We start from the raw sequence: 27,968 nt of genomic DNA, 5'->3' as shown, positions 1-27,968 counted from the left end.
AAAATATTTCTGAAAATGAAATAGTCTCAAAGGAGTTTTGATTTTGCAAGATCACTTAGCAAATGATCCAAGGATAACTGACAGGATTCTATATTGTGTTGGTTGAAAATTAAGAATCCTGAGCCATATTCCAGACCTAAATAATCAATTTCTGGGGTGAGGTGGAGCAGGTAAGTTCCCTGGGTGCTTATTTAGCATACCAAACTTTAAGAACTGATTATCTTTCCTTTCATATATTTTGAGCAAAAACTGTACCTTTTAGGAACAGTGCATGTTTAGGCAACAGGTGAATAAGTACATATAGAAACAGAACTCCAATGCAAAGTAGAGTGATGTACAATAAGAGGTGTAGAGAGCTATGGGGTTTCAAAACAGGAGGAGAGAGCACATTATTAACTACGATTGAGATGAAGGAAGGCTTTCAGGAGTAGACAGCATTTACAAATGACTGGCAGGTAATTTTCTTTGATAATTTTTATTATATACAGATCAGTACTCACAATACATTGCTTATTTAAGATGGCTGTTTACAGTATAAAGCAGTTTGAGCAACACTGATTGTGCATTATTGTACTTCAGATGAAAAATCCTTACATGCAGAATCAATGTCTTTTAAAATTTCAGATAAAGAATTTTCATTTGAGGAGACATACAATTGTAAGTGCTCATTTTTTGTCAATTTTAAGACACCATTATGTGTAAGAAGGATTAATTTTACCATAAAATTACAAACACCCTCCATGTCTTGACATTCACATGAAAGAACAGCATAACATTAATCATCCAAATGCATATCAGAGCAAACTCTAGGCCTTAGTGTGAGGTGAACACGGTAACTGCTACATTATGGAAATCGGTTGGGCCTTAGTTAAATATTGTAGTATTTTAAAAATTTGTATATTGAAAAAGACAAAATGAGCTGTTAAGTGATAAACAGCTTACTCAATTTAGCATAACTTTAATTTAGAAATGGAATAGTGAAATTAAAAAAAGCATATGAAGCAGATAAACAGTATGTCTTTAGAAATATTAAAGATTTTTACTCTGTTTACAAGTTTTGCTTTTTTGGTTATGCCTCTTAAATATCTGTCTTTTTACTTTGTCTATAAAAATAATTGTCCTTAGTATTCCTAAATTCTTTTCCAAATAAAGCAATTATCGTTTTTATATGGTAAGAAGTTACTGAACCATAGGTTTAAGATCAGTGGCACAAATCATACATGTAGAAGATTATGTAACAAATTCATTGTTAGGTAAGGAGTCAGAGAGTACAGTACAGTAACAGCCATACAGGAGAGGTAGAATTCTTAATCACAGTTTTATAGAAAAGATGCAGTAGTTTATATCTGTACCCTGCTTTATTAGTTAGTTATGGTACTGTAAATTTGCTTCTCATTGCAAATTTAACAGAAAGCGCAAAAGGGAGGGGTATTCATAGGCAAGGATCTTATTGACCTTTGTTCTGCAAGTGTTGCAGAGGATACCCCTAGACACTTGAAGCATTTTCTTGGCCAATTAAGGTAATTGATCATATACGGCATTTACCTCATTTTTAAAAACCTTGCCAGTAGGGAAATCTAAGCTGCTCTTCTCTCAGGGGCCTAAGAGGGAAATGTATCTCTTTTTATACTACTATGAGTGTAAATGAAATCACTCTCTGGTTATCATTATTGCTTATCAAGAATTCCAGCATTACTAACCTGTTGAGGGGTTCTATACCCCAAATTTTAAGTTTGTTTCTAACTCACAATGTAGTCATAAACAACGTTATAAATGGGCATAACTTAAAAATTATAGTTCATTCATGATGAAGTTAAATTACTAGTACTTGAGTAAGACCCCCATAGACTTCAAAAAGCTAGATGGCAGAAACTTTGTTGTATATATGGGTTATTCACATTTAGGTGTTTAAAACTTGGGAGTCTATGTTTCTAATCCTTACTTCAACATCAATAAATAAAGTGTTCAGAAAGGCCATTTTAATAAAAGTTGTTATAATAAAAATTTTTAATAAATATGTACACCCAGTGCTAAACCTTACAGTAGGGCTTACATTTTATAAAATGTACCTGCTTACAAAAATAATTCAAACCAGAATTCTTGTAGAAAATAAAAACCTACAGCCAAAGTTTCTTCCAGTTAACTGGAAATTAATCATCTCCTTTGATTTATGTTATGAGTAGGATGTCATGATGAGCCAGTCAGATTCTAGATATTTATTTATAGTTCTACTTGAAGTGAATTTTATTTTGGATTAGGTTTTCTCAAGTTTTTCTAAATTCTTTCTTGTTTCTGATAATTCTTAGAGCTCAGAAAAGGAGATATTTATTTATGGTAGGCCCAGATCATTTTAGCAATATTTCCTTCATAACTGCTGGTAATAATGAATTATCCAAGTCAGCAATCATGTTAAAATTAACATAACATGATTATTAACTGTTGACAGATATTAACTTGACAGATAATATTAAAAATAAACTTATTTTACCTCACATTTAATTTTAAAATCCTACACTTTAGTTAAGGGTTAGAGAAAATGTGTCCCTATGGAGGAGGAAGCTTTTAAACTATATTCTTCATTTCAAAGAGAAAACATGTCCTAATTTTAGTAAGTGTAACTTTGTGTTTTTAAGAATCGTGAAAATGTCAGCTTTTGGGAATGTAAGCAAAGTACAAAGACTAATGCTTTCTGCTACTATGTTACACTGAAATGTATTTGGTTATAAAAATCTCAAAAACTAATTGTATTTCAAAGCTATTATTCTATTTACATTATAGGAGAGATGCATATGTAAATAGAGAAAAGTTGGGCTTTTGTAGTCTAAAGATTTATTCAATCCATCATTAGGTAATTCTCAGGTGATTTATAACTTAAAACTGAAAACTTCCACAGTTAATTTGTAACTGCCGCATTTACAAAAAAGTTGTGGGTAATAGAACCTGTTAAAAACAGACTGGTGTTGCAATTAGGCCCAATACTCATTTATTTAAATCACCTAAGACATTTGCAAAATTTTTCAAAGTTAGGAAAATGCAGTTATTAATATGGCTTCATTCAGTTAAACCTATATTCTGCAAAATATTCCTGTTACACACTTAAGTACAACTGGATCAGCAGGATTACTTGCACAGAAAGTGAAGACTTAATTTTCACATTAAAATTATACCTGTTTCATACTTATATCTCAAAATATTTTGGAGAAGACTTAATGGTCTTGACTGTAACAGTTTATTGCATTTTTATGCCTCATTTTTCAATGTTAAGTACTCTAGTTTGGAGTTTTAAGTTCTACTTTTCCTCTTATCTTCAAACAGACTCTTCAGCATATAAACTTGAATGGCTGACACCACCACCATGACCACTAAATTAACCATAGACCAGAAATTGACTCTATCAAAGTTGCTTTCTTGTATGTTTCGATCACGAGCTTCAAATGCTCTAAGCAGAGTTTGTATGTGCCCACTTTTGCTTAGTCTGGACTTGATGCTGTTGATGGATTCCTGGAGATAAATAAAATAATTTTATTATTAAAGAATGCTCAGAAATTTTAACTTAATTAAAAAATGAGGCTGGGTGCAGTGACTCATGCCTTGTAATCCTGGAACTTTGGGAGACTAGGGCAGGAGGACCCCTTGAACCCAGGAGTTCAAGACTGGGCTGGACAACACAGACAGACTCTGCCTCTACAAAAAGATGGGTATGGTAGCACCAAGTGTGGTCCCAGCTACTTGGGAGGCTGAGGTTGGGGGATCACTTGAGTCCAGGAGGTTGAGATTGCAATGAGCCATAATGGTGCCACTGCACTCCAGCCTGGGCAACAGAGTGAGTGAGACCCTGTCTCAAAAAAAGTTTTTTTCAAAATATGCTTTATGTTTTTTATCCAAACACAATTTTAAGTTAGATGGCTGCACAATTCAATTAAAGGGCAGGTACTATTTATATTACATTAGAGATTCTCTGTAAGGTTATATAATAGTTCTCCTGACATATTTATATTGTTTATAAGTAGTTATTTAACAAGGGAACAAAGCTACTGTGAATTGAAAATAGGTAACATGAAATTATTCTGAGTGGCATAGCATCAGGAGTTTTACGTACATTATCTCTTTCTTAGTCCTCACACAACCAAAGGAAATGACTAAGGTTTTTTTTTTTTTTGTCGGGGGATGGAGTTTGCCTAGGCACAATCTCGGCTCACTGCAACCTGAGACTGTGCCTGGTCAAATGATTAAGTTTTTAGAGATGGGGTCTTGCTATATTGGAGTGTAGTATCTATTTATATGTGTGACCATGGTTCACTGCAGCCTTGAACTGGGCTCAAATGATCCTCCCCCTAACCTTCTGAGTAGCTGGGATTACAGGTACCTGCTACCGTGCCTGGCAAATGATTTCATTTTTAAAAACCCAATTGATATAACTTTAGGTATTTACCTATTACATAATGCATGTGTTTATAATATTTCCTTCTTTGTATGTCAATCTGAACAATTTAGTATTCAGTAAAACACCCAATGTTTTAATACCACAAAACAGTTGTGAAATTAGAAAACATTTTACTTTTCATGTGCCTGCTGTATAATCAGAAGCATAATCTATTTATAATTTAAAAATTCTAACTGCACATTTATAAAACAAACTTACCAAGATGCAGTCTTATTTGCACATCTGAAGCTATTTTTATAATAGGGTCCTGGAAGATAAGTTATTTGAAAACTATAAAAGGGCTATATGAATATAAAATAAAATTAAGCTGATACTTGAGGTCAAAGTATTTACGGCAAAAATAAAATATTAGAAACAGATTTTCCTGGATAATGCAGATAAAATGCTTAGTTCAGTAACTTATTACCATAGTAAGGCCTCTGGCTGTTAATAATTTTTATTTTATTAGAAGACCATACTGACCAGGATGTCTTCCAGTTTCATATCCAACATATCTGTGCCAGTAATATATTTCTTCCAATCTTCTTGTTCTTGTGCCTGTTCTCCCATATTATCCAGGATTAATTCAAAGAAAATCACCTTCTCAGAAATGGTGCTGAATGTATTGTCAAAGCAGAACATGTAATCACCAACTTCAGTCTCTACACTGTATAAAAAAAAGTACATGTTTTAAGTTACCTGTATTTCTATTTGTGATGAAAAGCAACTAAAGGTAAAAATAAGAAGTAATAGGCTGAGTGTGTTGCCTCACACCTGTAATCCCAGCATTTTGAGAGGGCAAGGCTGGTAGATCACTTTAGCTCAGGAGTTTGAGACCAGCCTGGGTAACATGGCAAAATCCTGTCTCTACAAAAAAATAACAAAAATTAGCAGAGTGTGAGGATTGCTTGAGCCTGGAAGGTTGAAGATGCAGTGAGGCATGATCATGCCACTGCACTCCAGCCTGGGCAACAGAGCAAGATCCTGTCTCAAAAACAAAAAGAAACCAACAAAACAAAAAACAAATAACATAGTTTATAATAATTGGACAGCTTACCCATAAATTTCCTTAGTATTGAAAGATAATTTATAATTTCTTGGGAAAGAAGCAACCTGAAAATATATATGTTCAAGTACAACTTAGACATGTTTGGCATTTACTCAGTAAATTATGGTTAGTGACCTCATTTTTGGAAAAGGATAGAATTAAAAACCTGTATACATAACTCATAATAAATAATATTTATACATTATTAAAAGTATTTTATCATGAGTTCAATTCATATGCAGATATGACTGCCAACCTACCCTACAATTGAGATTAATCTAAACTGAGTTTTGTTTTCAAAAGCAGTGATGGATTGTCCTAAATGTCTTCTTCCAGGCCTCTTACTGATTTTGCCTATTGACTGCCACTGGCTCCCTTACAGATGTTTATGTTTGATCCTAAATGCTTTTTTTGAGAATTAAATAAAACTAGTTTATATTTTATTATTTAATTCTATAAAGGTAATTCAGCCCATCATTAATTATGCCAAGTGCTGAAGAAAAAAATGAATAATATCTGAATTACCAGTACCCTAGTTAAAATTAGTTTCCCATATTAGCGAAAGTTAAAAGCAGGGCCAGGTGCGGTGGCTCATACCTACAATCACAGCACTTTGGGAGTCTGAGGCAGGATTACTGTAGGCCAGGGGTTCGAGATTAGCCTGGGCAAAAGTGAGACCTTGTCTCTACAAAAATTAAAAAATTAGCCGAGTACACACCTGTAGTCCTAGCTACTCGGGAGGCTTGGTTGAGCCCAGTACTTTAGGCTGCAGTAAGCTATGGTCACACCATTGCACTCTGGCCTGGGCAACATAGTGAGACCTTGTCTTTAAAAAAAGAAATTACATTTAAAAGAAAAAGAAAAAGCCTACTTAAGAAAAACCAGTGACATACTCAGATGTTTGCTGCTCTTACAAAATTAATATAGCTAAAGATAAAAGCTTTGTTTAATGTTTGTTTAAAAAACAGATTTGTAGGCCGGGCACGGTGGCTCACGCCTATAATCCCAGCACTGTCGGAGGCCGAGGCAGGCAGATCACGAGGTCAGGAGATCCAGACCATCCTGGCTAACACGGTGAAACCCCGTCTCTACTAAAAAGACAAAAAATTAGCCGGGCGTGGTGGCAGGCGCCTGTAGTCCCAGCTACTCAGGACGCCGAGGCAGGAGAATGGCGTGAACCCAGGAGGCGGAGCTTGCAGTGAGCCGAGATCGCGCCACTGCACTCCAGCTGGGCAACAGAGTGAGACTCCGTCTCAAAAAAAAAAAAGATTTGTAAATCTGGTATAGTGATTAAGAGTGAGTTGGACTGCCTGAATGTATATCCTGGCTTTGCCGTTCACTAGCTGTGTAACCTTCAGCAACTTAATTGTTCTATGCCTCAGTTTCCCCATTGGTAAAATATTTACCTCATAGGACTGTGGTTAAGAATAAAAAAATTAGTACATGAAAAGTGCTGAGAACACTGGCCTGGCATATCAAAAGAATGCAATAAATGTGAACTATTATAAACTCAATTATTTTCTCCCAATTATTTAATGAGAGGTAATTCTACACATGGAAGCAGTAAGATACTTATTTTTCTAACAGTGAATTTTATTATCTCAAAAAGGGAGCAAATAATTGGGGAGAAATAAAGACTGACATACATTTTGAACATTTTTAAAATTCTGAAACTTAAAGATGAACTACATTTTTAGTTTTTTTTTTTTTTTGAGATGGAGTCTCTGTCGCCAGGCTGGAGTGGCGCCATCTCAGCTCACTGCAACCTCCGCCTCCGGGGTTCAAGCAATTCTGCCTCAGCCTCCCAAGTAGCTGGGACTACAGGCGTGCGCCACCATGACCAGCTAATTGTTGTATTTTTAGTAGAGACAAGGTTTCACCATGTTGGCCAGGATGGTCTCAATCTCTTGACCTCGTGATCCACCCACCTCGGCCTCGGAAAGTGCTGGGATTATAGGCGTGAACCACAGCGCCTGGCCCATTTTTAGTTCTTATACACCTATCAAAGAGAAAACAGTTAATTCCAAGTATATCAATATAAACTGACTTTTAAAATTACTATTTCTATCTAATTTAGTAATAGCTTATGCAAATATTTTTCTGAGCTCTGCATAGGTAAAATGCCATTTAAAATGCATTTTAAATGAGTATCTTAAAAAATTATTGTTGAGACATTTTTTTCCTCTCATCCATTCATACATGTATTCAGTGTTTACTGAGTATCGATTATGTATCAGGCATTTTGGTTAACAAAGACCAATAATTTTAATAATAGCTAGTTCTTACAATAGTGTTATGTGCCAGGGATGTTCTAAGCATATGGTAGAAAGCAAAGAGTTTTGGTCCATCCTGTCTCCACCCTGCATGTGTATCCCTGGAGACTTATTTGACTTCTCTGAGCCTCCTTGTCTATAAAATGGGAATCTTGAGTCAAAGACTCTATCTCATAGTGTAATGGAAAGATGAATTTAGAAGCCTATAACATGCCAACCCTTGTTTATAGCAAATACTAGATGCTCCATATTTGCTCTTCTTCCTACAGACTCACAGTTTAAACATATAACAAAACTGACTTAAGAAAATGTTATAGTAAGATAATAGAATGGAACCAGGAAACATACCAGTGAGATATGAAAAGAGGGAAGTGAGGTGTCAGAAGAAGAATATATGGTCTTTTGCTGAACTCTGAACTCAAAGAGTTATAACAAGTATTTTATTTTTATATAGTTCCCTATGATCAGATCTTTTACTTTCAGGCCTTCTAATTACCTAAAACGAATGAGGTCTGAATAAAAAAAAAAATTTACGTACACACAAAGATATACTGTCCTGTTTTAAGAAAGAAAACTATGGACAAAAATGGCATATAGCCAGCAGCTCAAGAAACTTTAAGACACATACCTGGAACAGTAGCTTTAAGTTAAAATAGAAAGCTTGTGCTGGCCAGAAGGCAGGTTTAAAATGCCACGATAGATTGAATGGAATACCAGGGGAATACTAATTTACTAACCAAAGCACAGAAAAAATTTAGCCTGGATCAAAAGAAAACGCTTAAACAAAAATAGGTTAATGGAAGATGTTTTTGTTTATCAGATGGCACACTATCATGAACTGTTTTAAATCATATGGAATTATCTAATATTGATATGTAGTATCAAATGTGCTAACTTTCCATGCCCTGCAGATAACCCACTGGTATTATTCAGCAATGAAACTCAACTAAAAGAGATTACTTACGTGTGAACTCCATCTGATTTTCTTTGTTCAAAAACTAAGGTTTTGCCTTCTGGAGAGGCAAGATGGAAATCAATATCTAATCCTGCTCCATCTAAAACCTGTAGAAAAGCATACATGAGGAAAACATATATTACAAATTCTGGAAACAAAAAATTATATACAGTAGATCATATGATGTAAAGATTTTCTAAGCTAGAGAGGTAAGAAAGTCATCAGTGATGTCTGAGCTAGAAAAGAACCAAAAGATCATCTAGTTCAATTCCATTCATTTTTGGAACTTGTCCCTTCCTTACCCATTTCTCTCACCATCACCTAAATTTAGGCCTTATGGATATTACTGAAATAAATCTTCCTAAAATAGTGGTTTCATTCAGAATCCCTGTAGAATGGACGGAAACACAAAGAGCAGTTCAAATGCTGGGCGTTTTAGTTAAAACTTAGGCAATTGGCAGGGCGCGGTGGCTCACGCCTGTAATCCCAGCACTTTGGGAGGCCGAGGCAGGTGGATCATGAGGTCAGGAGTTCGAGACCAGCCTGACCAACATGGTGTAACCCTGTCTCTACTAAAAATAGAAAAATCCCAGCTACTCAGGAGGCTGAGGCGGGAGAATCGCTTGAACCCAGGAGGTGGAGGTTGCAGTGAGCCGAGATCGTGCCACTGCACTCCAGCCTGGGCGACAGTGAGACTCGGTACCCTGCCCCCCGTGCCCCCCCAAAAAAAGACTTAGGCAATTTCAGACATTGTATATAACTTTTTTGTTTCCTCTTCAATAAAAGAATAATAATTAACTGTTTCTTAGCCTGGAATTCAAGACCACCATGGTGTGGACTCCAACTGACTTCAACACATTCTTCTACTACTTCCCAGTATGAATTGTGTATTCGAAGCAGGCCGGTTCATTTACTAGCCAATGAATACAATCTGTCCATTTATAATTCCAAAATGTCCTTCTATGAAGATGATGATGATAATCATGGCAACTAACAATTACAGTTGATGCCATAAATTGTCTTAAATGCTTTATGTGGATTAATTTATTCCTTATAACAACTCTAAAAGGTAGGTCCTATTATTCTCATTTTAGTAAAAAAACAACAAAAACTGAGGCACAGAGAAATCATTTTTCCAAAGTGACACAGCATTAATTCATCTAGGCCACATTAAAAAAAATAAGTAAAAAATAAACCAAAGTGATACAGCAAATAAGTGACATGGTCAAAATTTGAACTCAGCAATCTGCCTCTAGAATAATTTTTAATAAGTATGCTGTGTTGCCTCTATTTCTGTTCCATTCTCCTGAATAGGTACTCATCCAATTGTATTCATTCTTTAAGAGCCAGTTTAACCCATTTATGCCTTGTGTTCCATTAGTGGAACACTAAGCATGTAGGACTTATTTATATCCTACTGCTCAAGGTCATTGCCAAGGTCTCATTTTGCAATTCAAAAAATTGCAACCTCCTGCATAAATGGGTCAAGTCCTTTGAAATCTCCTCTGAATCCTCCTGTCCAGTTCTCTCACACTGTCTCTTGTATTACTACAGATTGCACACCTATCCTCTTTGGCACTTATGAGACGTTCTCTGGAATCTAAGCATCTTTTTGTAGGATTCACTTAGCATAAACTTGTAGGTACCTTTATGGACACCTATGTGGCATATCCAACATAGATGATAAGATGGATGAAAATTTTGTTCACTATTTTTATAACTCCAAGGGTACTGGTCCTAACAATGTTATTATCCATATTTTGATTTTTTGTCACAGATGCAAATATTTAATAAATACATCTTTTTATCATCCTATACAAATTAAAGTGTCTCAGTGTTTTCCCTGTAGATCTGTCTGCAAACTTCTCTTCCTGTCTTCCTCTTTCCCTGCGTTTTCTCTTCTGTATTTATAGTGTTTGCTAAAATTTTAAAAAGAATCTATTTGGAACACTATATAGTACAGCCTTTTAACTGAAAAAAAAAACAAACAAACAAAACAAAAACCTAACTCAATGGCTCCTCTTTTTCTTAACACTCCATTTTATTTTTCATGGTAGCTTTAATGTGATGATATAAAAATTTACCTACTCCTGTGCTTTTATTGTTCAACAGAACTGGTTTCAAATGGCTGGCTAAATGTACATAATTTTCTTCTTTAAATCCCAATGAAATGAAGAAGACATGTAACAATTAAAATCTATAGGCTGGGTGCGGTGGCTCATGCCTGTAATCCCAGCACTTTGGGAGGCCGAGGCAGGTGGTTCACTTGAGGTCAGGAGTTTGAGACCAGCCTGGCCAACATGGCAAAACCCCATCTCTACTAAAAATAAAAAAATGAGCCAGGCATGGTGGCACACACCTGTAATCCCAGCTACTTGGGAAGCCGAGGCAGGAGAACTGCTTGAACCCAGGAGGCGGAGGTTGCAGTGAGCAGAGATCATGCCACCATACTTCAGCCTGGGCAAAAGAATGAGTGAGACTCCACGTCAAACAAAAACAAAAAACTCACAAAGAAGAAAAATTCCTGTTTCAAAAGATGAAAATCTTCAGACAGAAAGGATCTAATAAATGTGAAGCAGGAAAAATGAAAAAAGACCATAAAATATGGAGTTTTCCAAAGGATTTAAAAAGTACAATCTTCTATCAAAGAGAAGTAGCAGAAGTAGTAGAGAACTGCAAAATACAAGAATTGGGATTAGCATCAGAATTCTTACATATAACATTAGATGGAAAAAAATAATGGAGCCATGTAGTCAATGTTCCCAAGTAAAAAGATATTTACTGACATGAAAGGAAAAATAAAGCCATTTGCCAGGTGTGGTAGCATGCACTGGTATTCCCAGCTACTTGGGAGACTGAGGTGGGAGGACCACTTGAGGCTAGGCGTTAAAGCCTGTAGTGTTCTATGAAAGTGCCTGTGAATAGTCACTGCACTCCAGCCTGGGCAATACAGTGAAAACCCATCTCTAAAATAAAATTTTAAAATAAATAAATAAAGTTATTTTCAGATATCCAAGGACTCAAAACATTCTCAAAGAATTACTCAAGGATACCCTCCAAAAACAAAAAATATATATATTAAATCAGAAAACAAGCAATGTAACAAAGCTAAGAAAAGATTTCAGTAAAACAAAGTTAAAAAGCAGTTATTGGTAGTGGCTGTCAGGCTTAATGAAATTGTGAAAAATGATTTTTAAGACTATGGAAGGTTAATTAAAAAAATCATAAAATATACTTTTTTTTTTTTTGAGACACAGTCTCGCTTTGTTGCCCAGGCTGGAGTGTAGTGGCGCGATCGCAGCTCACTGTAACCTCTGGCTCTCAGGTTCAAATGATTCTCCCGCCTCAGTGTCCTGAGTAGCTGAGATTATAGGCATGCGCCACCATGCCCGGCTATTTTTGTATTTTGTAGAGATGGGGTTTCACCATGTTGGCCAGGCTGGTCTCGGAACTCCTGACCTCAAGTGATCCGCCCGTCTCAGCCTTCCAAAGTGCTGGGATTACAGGTGTGAGCCACTGTGCCTGGCCATAAAATACACTTTAAAAATACAAAATAAATACTTAAAATGCCACAATCTGGGCCAGGCATGGTGGCTTACTCCCGTAGTCCCAGCACTTTGGGAGGCTGAGGTGGGCGGATCACTTGAGGTGAGGGGTTCAAGACCAGCCTGGGCAAGATGGTGAAACCCTGTCTCTAATAAAAAAAAAAATACAAAAATTAGCTGGACATGGTGATGCACGCCTGTAATCTCAGGTACCTGGGAGGTTGAGGCAGGAGAATTGCTTGAGCCCGGGAGGCGGAGTTGCAGTGAGCTGGGATCATGCCACTGCACTCCAGTCTGTGCCACAGAGTGAGACTCCATCTCAAAAAAAAAAAAAAAAAAGCCATAATCTGGAACAAAAATTCCAGTTGATTTCAATGGAACATGATGGGGATAATAGTAAAACTGTTAAAAGTTAGGTTAAAAGGAAACATAGACATTAATTTTGATGCTGACAAATGGGTACTTAAACATTAAATAGAGGGACATCTAATTTGGCAATATACAGATAACCGAAAAGCCCTCCCAGTATAAAACCCCCTGGAAATGCTGGATTATATTTTGAAAACAATCTTTCCAACTACATAGCAAGGGCAAAGAAAAAAAAGACATGAAAACTAGAGTGGTAAATGGAAGTTTGTGAAGGGGGTTAACTTGTCACAGTTACCTGGGAGCTTGAGATTTAATATCCCCATGAGGACAGGTCATGAAGCTTTGGGGCTGAATTATGTAAGGAGCAGGAACTAAGAACTATGCATAAAGCTAGGATCTTTGAAGGGTCATACCATCAGTAAAAGGGTTAATTTTTTTAAGAAGTCCACCAGTACATAGAGATCACAAGAAAGCTTGTCCGTCTTGGCCTCAAGTCATATGTGAAAAAAACAATATAAGCTCACCAGGTAATTCATCTATAAGCTTACACATCAAGCAAATTTGTAGTTCACAGTTTCACTACCCACGTGTTCAGAGACTCAAGCAGAGAACAATATAAAACGTAGTCCTCCATCGTGGAATGCCTGGGAGGAGGAAATGCAAAACCTTTCTGGAGGGTCATATCCTCAACCTAGGGCACACACGATTCACATAGGATATAGCCCCATTGGGTATGGGTTTGATGGGTAGCTTCTGACATGGCTCTCAATGATCCCTGCCTTTCTGATATTCATACACTTGTGTAATAAATACAACATGGCAAATGTGATGGGATGTTGCTTTCATAATCAGGTTACTAAAGATTGTAACTTCCGTCTTGCTAGCTTGTCCTCTCTTGCTGGCACTTTCTCTTGCCCTCTTACTCGCTCTGATGAAGCAAAGCTTCCATGTTGTAAGATGCGTTACAGAGAGGCTCACATGGCAAGAAACAAGGAAGGCCTCTGGCCAACAGCTTATAGGGAACAGAAGCCTAAATCCAACAACTAGTAAGGAATTGAATCCTGTCAACAACCATGAGTGAGTTTGGATCCTTCCCAATTGAGCCTAAGATGACTGCAGCCCTGTGAGAGATCCAGAGTAGAAGACCCAGTTAAGCAGTGACCAGATTTTCCTGACTGGCAGAAACTAAAGCTAGTAAATATTTTAAGCCAGTAAATTTTGTGGTTGATTAGTTTTTTATCAATAGATAACTAATGGATCTACATAAGAAAGGAGAGCATCAGGAAAGGAATAAATGAAGAGAAAACAATCTTTTATTTTTTCAATCTAATAAATAGATCATTGTTCAAAGTAATAATAGCAACAATGTATTCAGTGATTACAACATGTGGATAAGTGAAATGAATGACAACTATAAAGGATGGCAGAGAGGAACTGGGAATACTCAGTTATAATGTACCTGTACTACCCATGAAAGTGGACTTGGATTAGTTGTAAGTGTATATTGCAAATCTAGGGCAAATTTTTTTAAAATTTTAATTTGTGTGGGTAAATAGTAGGTGTACATATGTATGGGGTACATGAGATGTTTTGATATAGGCATGCAATGCATATTAACCACATAGTGTAAAATTGGGTATCCATCCCCTCAAGCATTTATCCTTTGTGTTACAAATAATCCAATTATACTCTTTTAGTTATTTTAAAATGTACATTTATGCTACAACAAAAGTGCCTTACAAAGCAAAAATATTTTAAAAAGAACAATTAAGTTATGATTGACTATAGTCAACTGTTGTGTTATCAAATAGTAGGTCTTATTCGTTTTTGTTCTTTTTGTACCCAATACCCATCTCCACACCTTCCCCTCCACCCCCCAGCCTCCCACTACTCTTCCCAGCCTTTGTTAACCATCCTTCTACTCTCTATCTCCATAAGTTCAATTGCTTTCATTTTTAGCTCCCACAAATAAGTGAGAATGTGATATTTGTCTTCTGTGCCTGGCTTATTTCACTTAGCATAATGACCTCCAGTTCCATCCATGTTGCAGCAAATGACAAGATCTCATTCTTCTTTATGGCTGAATAGTACTCCATTGTGTATAAGCACCACATTTTCTTTATCCATTCATCTGTTGATGAACACTTTAGGTTGCTTCCAAATTTTGGCTGTTGTGAAGAGTGCTTCAACAAACATGGGAGTGCAGGTATCTCTTTGACATACTGATTTTCTTTCTTTTGGGTATATACCCAGCGGTGGGATTGCTGGACTATATGGTAGCTGTATTTTTAGTTTTTTGAGGAACCTCCAAACTGTTCTCCATAGTGGTTGTACTAATCTACATTCCCACCAACAGTGTATGAGGGTTCCCTTTTCTCCACATTCTTGCCAGCATTTGTTATTACCTGTCTTTTGGATATAACCCATTTTAACTGGGGTGAGATGATCTCATTATAGCTTTGATTCACATTTCTCTGATGATCAATGATGTTGAGCACATTTTCATATGCCTATATGCTATTTGTATGTCTTCTTTTGAGAAATGTCTATTCAAATCTTTTGCCTATTTTTAAATTAGATTTTTTTTCCTGTATAGTTGTTCAAGTTCCTTATATATTCTGGTTATTTATCCCTTGTCAGATGGGTAGTTTGCAAATATTTTCTCTCATTCTTGGGTTGGCTCTTCCCGTTATTAACTGTTTCCTTTGCTGAGCAGAAGCTTTTTAGCTTGATGTGATCTCATTGGTCCATTTTTGCTTTTCTTGCCTGTGCTTGTGAGGTATTACTCAAGAAATCTTTGCCCAGACCAATGTCCTGGAGAGTTCTCCTAATGTTTTCTGGTAGTAGTTTCATAGTTTGAGGTCTTAGATTTAAGTCTTTAATCCATTTTAATTTGATTTTTGTATACAGTGAGAGGTAGAGATCTAGTTTCATTCTCCTGCATATGGATATCCAGTTTTCCCAGGACCATTTATTGAAGAGACTATTTTCCTCAGTGTATGTTCTTGGCACCTATGTCAAAAATGAGTTCACTGTAAGTGTATAGGTTTGTTTCTAGGTTCTCTATTCTGTTACATTGGTCTATGTGTCTGTTCTTTTGCAAGCACCATGCCATTTTGGTTACTATATCTCTGTAGTATAATTTGAAGTTAGGTCATGTGATTCCTCCAGTTTTGTTTTGTTTTGCTTAGGATATTTCTGGGCTATTCTGGGTCTTTTGTGGTTCCATATACATTTTTAAATTGTTTTTTTCTATTTCTGGGAAGAATGCCAAAGGTATTCTAATAGGAATTGCACTGAATCTGTAGATTGCTTTGGGTAGTATGGACATTTTAACAATATTGATTTTTCCAATCCATGAACATGGAATATCTTTCCATTTTTGGTGTCCTTTTCAATTTCTTTCATCAATGTTTTATAGTTTTCATTGTAGCGATCTTTCATTTTTTCGGCTAATTCTTTTTTAATTTTACTTGTGGCTGCTGTAAATGAGATTACTTTTTAAATGTCTTTTTCAGATTGTTCACTGTTGGCATACAGAAATGCTATTGATTTTTGTATGTTGATTTTATATCCTGCAACTTCACTATATTTGTTTATCAGTTCTAATAGCTTTTTTTATGGAGTCTTTAGACTTTTCCAAATATAAGATATATCATTTGCAAAGAAGGATAATTTGACTTCTTCCTTTCCAAATTGGATGCCCTTTATTTGTTTCTCTTCTCTGACTGCTCTAGCTAGGACTTCCAGTACTATGTTGAATGACAGTGGTGAAAGTGTGCATCTTTGTTGTGTTCCAGATCTCAGAGGAAAGGCTATCAGTTTTTCCCCATTCAGAAGATACTAGCTGTAGGTCTGTCATCTATGGGTTTTATTATGTTGAGGTGTGTTTCTTCTATACCCAGTGTTTTGAGGGTTTTTATTATGAAGAGATGTTGAATTTTATCAAATATTTTTTCAGCGTCAATTGAAATGATTATATGGGTTTTGTCCTTCATTCTGTTGATATGATGTATCATATCATTCTACTGATTGATTTGAGAATGCTGAACCATCCTTGCATCCCAGGGACAAATTCCATTTCAACCACAAAACTTTTAAAAAATAAGTATAATTGATATGTTGAGAAGAGAGAAAGTAGAATTATATAAAATGTTCAGTAAAAACCAGAGAAGGCAGAAAAGGGGGGAAAGATGTAAAAAGAAGAACAAGTACAATGAATAGAAAGGAGTTATAAACATGGCAATATTAATCCAACAATATCAGTAAGTACATTGTGAATGGTCTAAATATGCCAATTAAAAGAACTGCTAGAGTGGATGACAATACAAGATTAACCATATGCTGTCCACAAGAAACCAACTTTAAATATAAAGACACAGATAGATTTAAAGTAAATGGATGCAGAAAGATATACCGTGTTAACACTAATCAAAAGAAATCTGAAGTAGCTATATTAATGTCAGAGAAAGACGACTTCAGAATAAGGAAAATCTTCAGGGATAAAGAAGGGCATTACTGGCTGGGCATGGTGGCTCACGCCTGTAATCCCAGCACTTTGGGAGGCTGAGGCAGGTGGATCACGAGGTCAGGAGATCGAGACCATCCTGGCTAACATGGTGAAACCCCATCTCTGCTAAAAATACAAAAAATGAGCTGGGCGTGGTGGCACGTGCCTGTAGTCCCAGCTACTTGGGAGGCTGAGGCAGGAGAATCTCTTGAATCCGGGAGGTGGAGGTTGCAGTGAGCTGAGATGGCACCACTGCACTAGAGCCTGGGCGACAGAGCGAGCAAGACTCTGTCTCAAAAAGAAAAGGAGGGGGGGCATTACCTATAATAAATGGGTCAACTTTCCAGGAAGACATACCAATCCTTATGTGTATACACCTAACAACAATGTATCAAAATATGTGAGGCAAAAACTGAAAGAGCCACAAGAAGAAACAGAAAACCATTACTATAGTTGGAGACTGCGACATCCCTCTATCAGTAATTGACAGAGCCAAGAGGCAAAAAATCAGTAAGGATATAGTTGAACTGAACAGCACCATCAATCAAATGTGTCTAATTGAATCTTGAGAACTAATCAATCCAATGACGGCAGAATAACATTCTTCTCAAGCTCATATGGAACATTCACCAACACAGACCACATTCTGGGCCATAAAACACACCTTGATTTGTGCTGTCAGACCACAGTGGAATTAAGGTAGAAATCAGTAACACAAAAATAGCTGCAAAATTCCTAACTATTTGGAGATTAAACCACACATTTATAAAGAACTCATGGGACAAAGAAGTCTCAAGATAAATTTTTTTTTAACTTCAATGAAATGAAAATACAACCTAACAAAAATTTGTGGGATACAGAGAAATCAGTGCCTAGAGGGAAATTTATAACATTGGATGAACTTATTAGAAAAGAAGAAAGATGTAAAATCAATAATCTAGACATCCACCTTAGGAAGCCAGAGAAAGAACAGTAATACAAACCTAAAACAACCAGAAGAAAAACATTAGAGCAGAAATCAAGAAAATTGATAACAAGAAATCAACCCAGAAAAAAAAAAATCAATGAAGCAAAAAACTGGTTTTTTAAAAAGATCAATAAAACTAACAAACCTCTAGTCAGGCAAACCAAGAAAAAAAAAGAAAAGACACAGAACACTAATATCAGAAATAAAAGCTGGGTCATCATTAATTATCTATGGACATTAAAAAGAAATAATGTCCAGGCGTGGTGGCCAATGCCTGTAATCTCAGCACTTTGGGAGGCTGAGATGGGAGGATCACTTGAAGCCAGGAGTTTGAGACTAGCCTAGGCAGCAAAGTGAGACCCTGTCTGTACACACATACACACACACACAAAATTAGGCAGGCATGGTGGTGCATGCCTCCCTAGCTACTTGGGAGGCTGAGGTGAGAGGATCACTTCAGCCCAGAAGTTCAAGGCTGCTGTGAGGTATGATTGTGCCACTGAACTCCAGCCTGGGTGATGGCAAGACTCCATCTTAAAAAATATAAATAAAAGGATAATAGTGGTGAGAGGTGACAGCATGCTGGCAGCCCTGGCTCGCTCTCAGCGCCTCCTTGGCCTTGGCGCCCACTCTGGCCACGCTTGAGGAGCCCTTCAGCCCGCCGCTGCACTGTGGGAGCCCCTTTCTGGGCTGGCCAAGGCCGCAGCCGGCTCCCTCAGCTTGCCGGGAGGTGTGGAGGGAGAGGCGCGGGCAGGAACTGGGGCTGCGCGTGACGCTTGCGGGCCAGCTCGAGTTCCGGGTGGGCGTGGGCTCCGCGGCCCCGCACTGGGAGCGGCCGGCCGGCCGGCCTGCAAGCCCTGGGCAGTGAGAAGCTTAGCACCTGGGCCAGCAGCTGCTGTGCTCGATTTCTCCCAGGACCTTAGCTGCCTCTCCGCGGGGCAGGGCTTGGGACCTGCAGCCCGCCATGCCTGAGCCTCCCCTCAGCCCCCCACTGTGGGCTCCTACGCGGCCCAATCCTCCCCGAAGAGCGCCACTCCCTGCTCCACGGCACCCAGTCCCATCAACCGCCCAAGGGCTGAGGAGTGCAGGCACAAGGCATGGGACTGGCAGGCAGCTCCACCTGCGGCCCAGGTGCGGGATCCACTGGGTGAAGCCAGCTGGGGTCCTGAGTCTGGTGGGGACTTGGAGAATCTTTATGTCTAGCTAAGGGATTTTAAATGCACCAATCAGCACTCTGTGTCTAGCTCAGGGTTTGTAAATACACCAATCCACACTCTCTGTATCTAGCTAATCTAGTGGAAAACTTTTGTTGTCTAGCTCAGGGATTGTAAACGCATCAATCAGCACCCTGTCAAAACAGACCAATCAGCTCTCTGTAAAACAGACCAATCGGCTCTCTGTAAAATGGACCAATCAGCGAAATGTGGGTGGCGCCAGATAAGAGAATAAAAGCAGGCTGCCTCAGCCAGCAGTGGCAACCCGCTGGGGTCCCCTTCTACACTGTGGAAGCTTTGTTCTTTTGCTCTTTGCAATAAATCTTGCTGCTGCTCACTCTTTGGGTCCACACTGCCTTTATGAGTTGTAACACCACGAAGGTCTGCAGCTTCACTCCTGAAGCCAGCGAGACCACAAACCCACCAGGAGGAACGAACAACTCCAGACACGCCACCTTAAGAGCTGTAACTCTCACTGCAAAGGTCTGCAGCTTCACTCCTGAGCCAGCGAGACCACAAACCCACCAGAAGGAATAAACTCCGAACACATCCGAACATCAGAAGGAACAAACTCCGGATACGCTGCCTTTAAGAACTGTAACACTCACCGCGAGGGTCCGCGGCTTCATTCTTGAAGTCAGTGAGACCAAGAACCCGCCAATTCCGGACACAGTGGAACATTATTAATAAATCTATACCCACAAATTTGAAAACTTAGATGAAACAGGCCAATTCCTTGAAAGATACAAAGTATCAAAACTCATACAAGAAATAGATAACCTGAATAGGCCTGTATCTGTTACAGAAATTATACTGATAATTAATAACCTCCCCCAAAAGAAAGGACCAGGACCAGACAGTTTCAATGGTGAATCCTACCAAACATTTATGGACAAAATGAAACCAATTCTCTAAAATCTCTTACAGACAATAATGGCTGAGGGAACAATTCTTTACTCATTCTGTGAGGCCAACATTACCCTAATTCTAAAACCAGAAAAGACATTACAAGAAATGGAAACTACATACCAGTATCTCTCAGGAACACAGATGCAAAAATCTTCAACAAAATATTAGCAAAGCTAATTCGACAATGTAAACAAAGAATTACAACCATGACCAGATGGATTTGTTCCAAGTATATAAGCCTGGCTCAACATTCATGAATTATTTTGTGTAATTCATCACATCAACAGGCTAAGGAAGAAAACTCAGATGATCACAGCAATGGGTATGGAAAACATATTTGATAAAATCCAATATCAATCCATGATATTTAATATTAAAAAAATCTTAGCAAACTAGGAATAGAGGGGAACTTCCTCAACTTAAGAACATTTACAAAAATCCTACAGCTAAGATCACATTTAATGGCGAGAAACTAGAAGCTTTCTCACTAAAATCAGAAACAAGACAAAGATGCTACTCCCTCATTACTCCTCAACACTATACTGGAAGCTCGAGCTAATGTAATACAACAAGAAAGGGAAAGAAAAGACATACCTATTGGAAAAGAAGAAATAAAACTGTCCTTGTGATAGTCCATGTAGAAATCCTAAAGAACTGCCAAAAAAAAAAAACCCGTCCCGGAACTAGTAAGTGATGATAGCCAAGTCTCAGTATACAATATTAACATACAATAGTCAACTGCTTTCCTATACACCAGCAACAAGCAACTGGAGTTGGGAATAAAAAATGCAATACCATTTACGTTAGCACTAAAAGAAAAAAAAAGAAAAAAAGAATTAGGTACAAATCTACCAAAATATGTACAAGATCTATAATCCCAGTAATCCCAGCTACTCAGGGGGCTGAGATGGGAGGATCCTGAGCCCAGGAGTTTGAGACCAGCGGAGTTACATAGCAAGACCTCATCTCAAAAAAGAAAAAACAAATTAGTACATTGTTGGTGGGAATGTAAATTAGTACAGCCCTATGGAAAACAATATGGTGGTTCCTCAAAAAACCACAAATACAACTACCATATCATCTAGTAATCTCACTTCTGGTATACATCCAAAGGAACTGAAATCAGTATGTAAAAGAGATATCTGCACTCCATATTCATTGAAGCATTATTCACAATAGTCAAGATATAGAAACAACCTAAGTGTCCATTAATGAATGAATAAAGAAAATGTGGTATAGATACACAATGGAATACTGGAGGACATTACACTAAGTGAAATAAGCCAGGGACAGAAAGACAAATACTGCATTATCTCATATGTGGAATTCCTAGAATTCCATACAGTTCAATTCCTAGAAGTGGAGAGTAGAACGATGGTTACCAGAAGCTGGGGGTGGGGGGCTTGGGGAGAGAGGGAATAGGGAGTTGTTGATCACAGAGTACAAAGTTTCTGATAGACAGAAGGAATAGGTTTTGAGATCTATTGCACAGGAAGGTGACTATGGTCAATAATAATGTATATTTCAAAATAACTGAGACTGAATTTCAAATAGCTCATCATAAAAAATTATAGGCAAGGCAATGTTAATTAGCCTGATTTAATCATTACATGTTGTATATATGTATCAAAACATCACGCTATACCGCATAAATGTATACAATTATAATTTGCCAATCAAAAATAATGATAATAAATTTTTAAAGCTAATGAAGTAGAAGATAGAGCTGAAGAAATTATCCATAAAATAGGAGAGTGAGACAAAGAGAGAAATTATGAGAGATTAAGAAGCTTGGATGATCCACTTAAACTGCAGTGAAAATGCAGAAGCAGAAAATTTAAAAAGCTACAAGAGAAAATAGAGATGAACTACAAATATATAACAAACTGACAGGAAGCTTCAACAGCTATAATCGAAGTCAGAAGACAATAAAATACTAGTTTTGATGCATTTAGGAAAAATATCTGTCAGTGAAGAATTCTTTAAGTAATTCAATTCTTTAAGAAAAGTCAAGAGAGCAGAGCCGTAAGAACCAGAGGAAAACAAATTAAGCCTGAAATCAGTCCTATTCAGACTTCCAGTTATATGAACCAATAGACTTCCTTATTAAAAACTGATTTGGTTTGTTTACCTATTGGTAAAAACTTTGTAAGGACTTTAAGGACCATGACATTTTAATTAAATAATCATATATGTTTCACCCCATCAAACCCTATATGTTTTTATGAGTATGGGAAAAGGTGTGGAAGAGTTCACATCTAGGAGAATGACAACAGGCATTCAATAGAGTTACAAAGAGGTTTTTTTTTTTTTTTTTTTTTTTTTTGAGATGGAGTCTCACTCTGTCACCCAGGCTGGAGTGCAGCAGCACGATCTCGGCTCACTGCAACCTCTGCTTTCCGGGTTCAAGTGATTCTCCTGCCTCAGCCTCCCGAGTAGCTGGGACTACAGGCGCGCACCACTGCGCCCAGCTGATTTTTGTTTTTTGTTTTTTCTTTTTTTTTAAGAGATGGTGTTTCACCATGTTGGTCAGGCTGGTCTCCAACTCCTGACCTCGTGATCCACCCACTTTGGCCTCCCAAAATGCTGGGATTACAGGTGTGAGCCACCGCACCCGGCTTTTTTTGCTTTTACATCTTTGTATTGTTTGACTTACTCTAAGGAGGTTGTATATTACTTTTATAATTGGAAGTAAAAAAATTCATAAAGGAGACAGGTGTGGTGGCATGTGCCTGTAGTCCCAGCTACTCAGGAGGCTGGTTGAAGTGGGAGTATCACTTGTGCCCAAATTCAAATTCAGCCTAGGCAACATAGTGAGACCCCATCTCTCTCTTTTTTTTTACTTTTATTTTAGGCTTGGGGATACATGTGAAGGTTACATAGGTAAACGTGTTAAAAACCACAATTATTTTTGCACCAACTTAGTATTTCATCACCCAGATATAAAGCCCAGTACCCAATAGTTAACTTTTCTGTGCCTCTCTGTCCTTCCACTGTCCCTCCTCAAGGAAATCGCAGTGTCTGTTGTTTCCGTCTTTGTGTTCATAAGTTCTTACCATTTAGCTCTCACTTCTAAGTGAGAACACGTGGTATTTAGTTTTCTGTTTCTGTGTTAGTTTGCTAAGGATAATAGCCTCCAGCTCAACCCATATTCCCACAAAAGACATGATCTCATTCTTTTTTATGGCTGCATAGTATTTCATGGTGTATATGTACCACATTTTCTTTATCCAAACTGTCATTGCTGGGCATTTAGTTGATTCCATGTCTTTGCTATTGTGAATAGTGTTGCACTGAACATTCGCATGCATGTGTCTTTATGGTAGAATGATTTATATTCCTCTGGGTCTGTACCCAGTAATGGGATTGCTGGAGACCCTATCTCTTAAAAAAAAAAAAAAAAAAAGTATATATACACACACACAGACTCACATAAAACCCAAATATATATATTAAACTATTAAATATATTATTCTCCCCAAAACCCAGACATTTAGATATATATATTTATATAATACTTAAAAGCCATTTATATATATATATAAATGGACCTCAAAGGTATCTTTCACTCTTCTTCCTTAGTATCTTGGGACATGTTGTTCTTTCTAATCCATTGTCTTGTTCCACTTACTCCCTTATGCCCATATATATATATATATATATATATATATATATATATACGCACACACACACATATATGGCTTTTGAGTTTTTGTTTTTTTATATACATATTTATATATACATATACATTTATATGTATATGAATATTATATTTTGTATATGTATAAAATGTGTGTATATATAATAGATATGTGTGTGTATGTATATAAAACAAAAAATAATAAATACTCAAAAGCCATTTTTTCCCAAAGATCAATAAAGTAGTCCTATCTACTTTATACATGTAATATTAGGCATGTATACCTGTAGATAAAATGGAAATAGGAGATATTCCAAATGGCATCAGGTATATTATACAAGTAAATTTTAAAAATTAGATGAAATGGCCAGTTTACCAGAAAATATTGAAATTTGGCTCTATACAAAAATGAAAGACTAATAAAAATTTTTAAAAATTGATATAGCTATATTCTCCCAAAAACCCACCCAGATAGTTTTACATGTTTGGTAAACATCTGGTTCACTCATTCAATAGATACTTTTTAGTGCCTATTATGCCCTTAAAAAGGTATTGTTGTTCTAGGCTCAGGGTTTATTTTCTAGCTAACATTTTTTGAGTGCTTATTTGGTGCTAGATACCATTCCTTTTACATGTATTAGCATATTTATTCTTCACAATAATATATAGTGGGGAGCAGGTGATTACTGTTAAAGTATAGAAACTGGTACAGAGAGGCTCAATACCTTGTGGCCAAAACGATCTTTTAAAAAACACAGATCGAGTTAACCTGCTTATAACTATTCAGTGGCTTATTACTGGTCTCTGCAAAAGACCCATATCCTTAACAAGGACCTAAAAGCCCACAGTGATTTGGTTGCTGTTGCTACTGACTTCTCTAAAGTAGACTTGTACCACTTTTCTCTCTCTGTATCCTATCTTTCAGGACCTCAAAGGTATCTTTCTCTCTTCTTCCTTAGTATCTTGGCACGTTGTTGTTCTCTTTTACCCATTGTCTCGTCCCACTCATTCCGTTATGCCTAGTGAAAGTCTGATAATTCTGTAGATCTTAACTCTACTTCTGGATGTCTTTCAATTTCCAGATAAAATGAAGTCCTCCTACTGAGCCCACTCATAGTCTTATGAACTTACCTTCATTACCCCTAGTAAATATTTTGACATGTATTTGTGTAATAATTTGATTAATGTCTGTCCCCATACTTGATTTTATGAGGGCACAGACTATACACACACACACACACACACACACACACACACACAAACATATATATATATATATTTTTGAGGCAGGGTCTCGCTCTTGTCACCGAGGCTGGAGTACAGTGGTGTGATCACAGCTCACCATAGCCTTAACCTCCTGGGCTCAAGTGATCCTCCCACCTCAGCCTCCCAAGTAGCTGGAACCACAAGTGTGTGCTACCATGCCTGGCTAACTTTATTTTTGGTAGAGATGGGGTCTTGCTATGTTGTCCAGGCTGGTGTGAAACGCCTGTGCTTGAGTGATCCTCCCACCTTGGCCTCCCAAAGTGTTGGGATTACAGGTGTGAGCCACTGCACCTAGCTGATATTTTCACTCACCATTGTATCCCTAGCAACTTGGATAGTGCTGACACATATCAAACACGCAAGAATGACTTAAATTTCTAAATGGATTATCTATTTTAGTCATAAGATACATGAATTGGCATTAAAGTTCTCAAGAACCTCTATCAATGTAATGTGAGGCTAGTCAATTATCCAAAAAGTATTCTCCTAAAAACCTAAAAAGTAAGAAATTAGTAAAATTTTCAATAAGTAACCAAGGACAAAACTAGATTTTAAAAACTAACTTTAAGACAAAAATTAGTAGGATGTAGTTACTGGGAAATTAAACAAGTTGGGAAATACAAACAGGGTGGAAGATGATATTTACCCTACACATCTCACCAACACTGTCTAGGATTACAGACAAATGATTTTACCTCTTTCCTTAATCAAAACAAATTGTTTACGGAGAATGTTTTAAAGGAATAGTCCCAGCCGGGTGCGGTGGCTCACACCTATAATCCCAGCACTTTGGAGGCTGAGGGCTGGCAGATCACTTGAGATCAGGAGTTTGGGACCAGTCTGGCCAACATGGTGAAACCCCGTCTCTACTAAAAATACAAAAATTAGCTGGGTGTGGTGGCACATGCCTGTAATCCAGCTACTCGGGAAGCTGAGGCGGGAGAATCACTTGAACTCGGGAGATGAAGGTTGCAGTGGGCCAAGGTCACGCTACTGCACTCCAGCCTGGGTAACAGAGTGACAGAGGGAGACTCTGTCTCAAAAAAAAAAAAAAAAAAAAAAAGGAACAGTCCCTTTAAGAGTGACTAAAGATGTAAAGAATAAAGCTAAACCAAGCCAGCTACGTAACTATAGAGGTATAAATGTAAAATTAACATTCATTGATTATTTACTATGTGTCAGGGATGATCTATGAGCATTTTTAATAGACCACTTTACACTGAATATGAGCATTTATTAACTCATGCTTTTTCAAATCAACTCTATGATGTAGTTACAATTATTATCTCTATTTTACAAGTGAGAAGATCACATAAATTTTAAGTAGGCAGAGTCAAGATTTGAACCCAGGCTAAGGTTAAGAGCTGGTGCTCTTAACTATAAGAGGACAGTAGTTAAAATAGATATCTTCCCTAATACGTGTGTAAATACTGAAGATTTTTTTTATTAATACAAATTGTTTTCTTATCTAGACTATTTCACTAGCCCTCTAGTTAGTTTCCTTGACTCTAATTTTGCTCTCCTTAAATCCATTTTCCACACTGCATCCAGTGATCTGCTTAAATCTTAAATGGACTTGTACAAAATTAAGGAAAACCTACTCAGCACGGCAAACAAGGCTATGATTCATGCTTAATGACCCCAGCCTTCTGGCCTCTCCGATGTCCTTTTCTGCTACTCCCACCCTAGACTTTATATGTCTTAAAGTCTAATACAAACTCAGTACTTGTAGTGTCCACTACACACTAACCATCCCCACTTACACTATGTATTTTAAGAACTATGGATCTTTTTGTTCGCTTTTCTGAAATGCCCCTTGCTCCTGGCATTTTCGTCTCAATTAAGCATCTTTCTGGATTAAATTTTATTTTCTCCAGGAATCCTCTTCTGAAACCCTTAGAAGTGACCCTCCTCTACTGGTACTTAGCCATCCTTTATTGAAATTACCTGTTTATGAGCTAGTAACCTTTATTAAGCTCTTTGAGAAGAGGGATTCTTTCCTTCTCTTTTACCTACATCCCGCACAACCCAGCTCCCCCTCCGTCTCCCCCACCTCCATGCACAATTCCTGGCACGTGTTAACTGTTCAGTAAATGTTGAACTTTTGAACTTTACTGGAAATCAAGAAACACTGAGTTTTAGCCTCAGTTTTGCTCACTATGTGATTTTAGATATTTTATTCTCTGTGCTTATCGTGTGTATCTATATACAACTTAATCCTAAAGTTCCATCGTATAAAGAATTCTACAACTTTTTATTTTGCTCTGTATGTGACAGTACCTGGTATTTAAAAACAATTCTCTACATCAACTCAAAAAATTAACATTTGATGATTATAATTAACTTCTAAAAAACTGAAAGATAAAACACATCAATGCCTTTTTTTTCCCCCCTGTACTGCTACCTGAAAACATCGGAATTTGCTGTGGAACGAACAAGATTTCTTCTAAGAAATTACTCCCTACCACCATGACTACATAAAATAAGGTAATTCCCAGCAAGAATATTATGCAGATACTAAAAAGAAAACATGCTAGGCATGGTGGCTCACGCCTGTAATCCCAGCACTTTGGGAGGCCGAGGCGGGTGGATCGCCTGAGGTCGGGAGTTCGAGACCAGCCTGGCCAACATGGTGAAACCCCGTCTCTACTAAAAATACAAAAATTAGCTGGGCATGGTGGCGCACGTCTGTAATCTCAGCTACTCGGAAGGCTGAGGCAGGAGAATCGCTTGAACCCGGGAGGCGGAGGTTGCAATGAGCCGAGATAGCGCCACTGCACTCCAACTCTAGCCTGAGCAACAAAGCGAGACTCCGTCTCAAAAAAAAAAAAAAAAAAAAAAAAAAAAAA

The 27,968-nt window shown here is 37.5% G+C and overlaps 1 protein-coding gene across 3 annotated transcripts in view; it reads right to left on the bottom strand.

The window, feature by feature from the left end:
• Positions 1-459: 459 nt before the first annotated feature.
• TMED5 (transmembrane p24 trafficking protein 5) overlaps positions 460-27,968 on the bottom strand; it is a 28,548-nt gene continuing 1,039 nt past the window's right edge. The window contains exons 2-5 of one of the 3 annotated variants that reach the window (XR_010159363.1): positions 8,709-8,806; positions 7,400-7,470; positions 4,907-5,090; positions 460-3,501 (exon numbers count right to left, since the gene is read on the bottom strand). Coding sequence is in view for 2 of the 3 variants with exons in the window: in XM_001154650.7 (XP_001154650.1) it covers positions 3,283-3,501; positions 4,907-5,090; positions 8,709-8,806 (501 nt within the window). In the remaining variant the exon portion in view is untranslated. Of the gene's footprint in view, positions 3,502-4,642; positions 4,692-4,906; positions 5,091-7,399; positions 7,471-8,708; positions 8,807-27,968 lie in introns of all 3 variants that reach the window. The other 2 variants (XM_001154582.7, XM_001154650.7) reach the window with 2 other exon arrangements.

Source organism: Pan troglodytes, chromosome 1 (assembly GCF_028858775.2).
Source record: "Pan troglodytes isolate AG18354 chromosome 1, NHGRI_mPanTro3-v2.0_pri, whole genome shotgun sequence".
Lineage (NCBI taxonomy): Eukaryota > Metazoa > Chordata > Mammalia > Primates > Hominidae > Pan > Pan troglodytes.
Note: the sequence above shows the minus strand (reverse complement) of the source record. Positions and strands in the feature narration are given on the sequence as shown.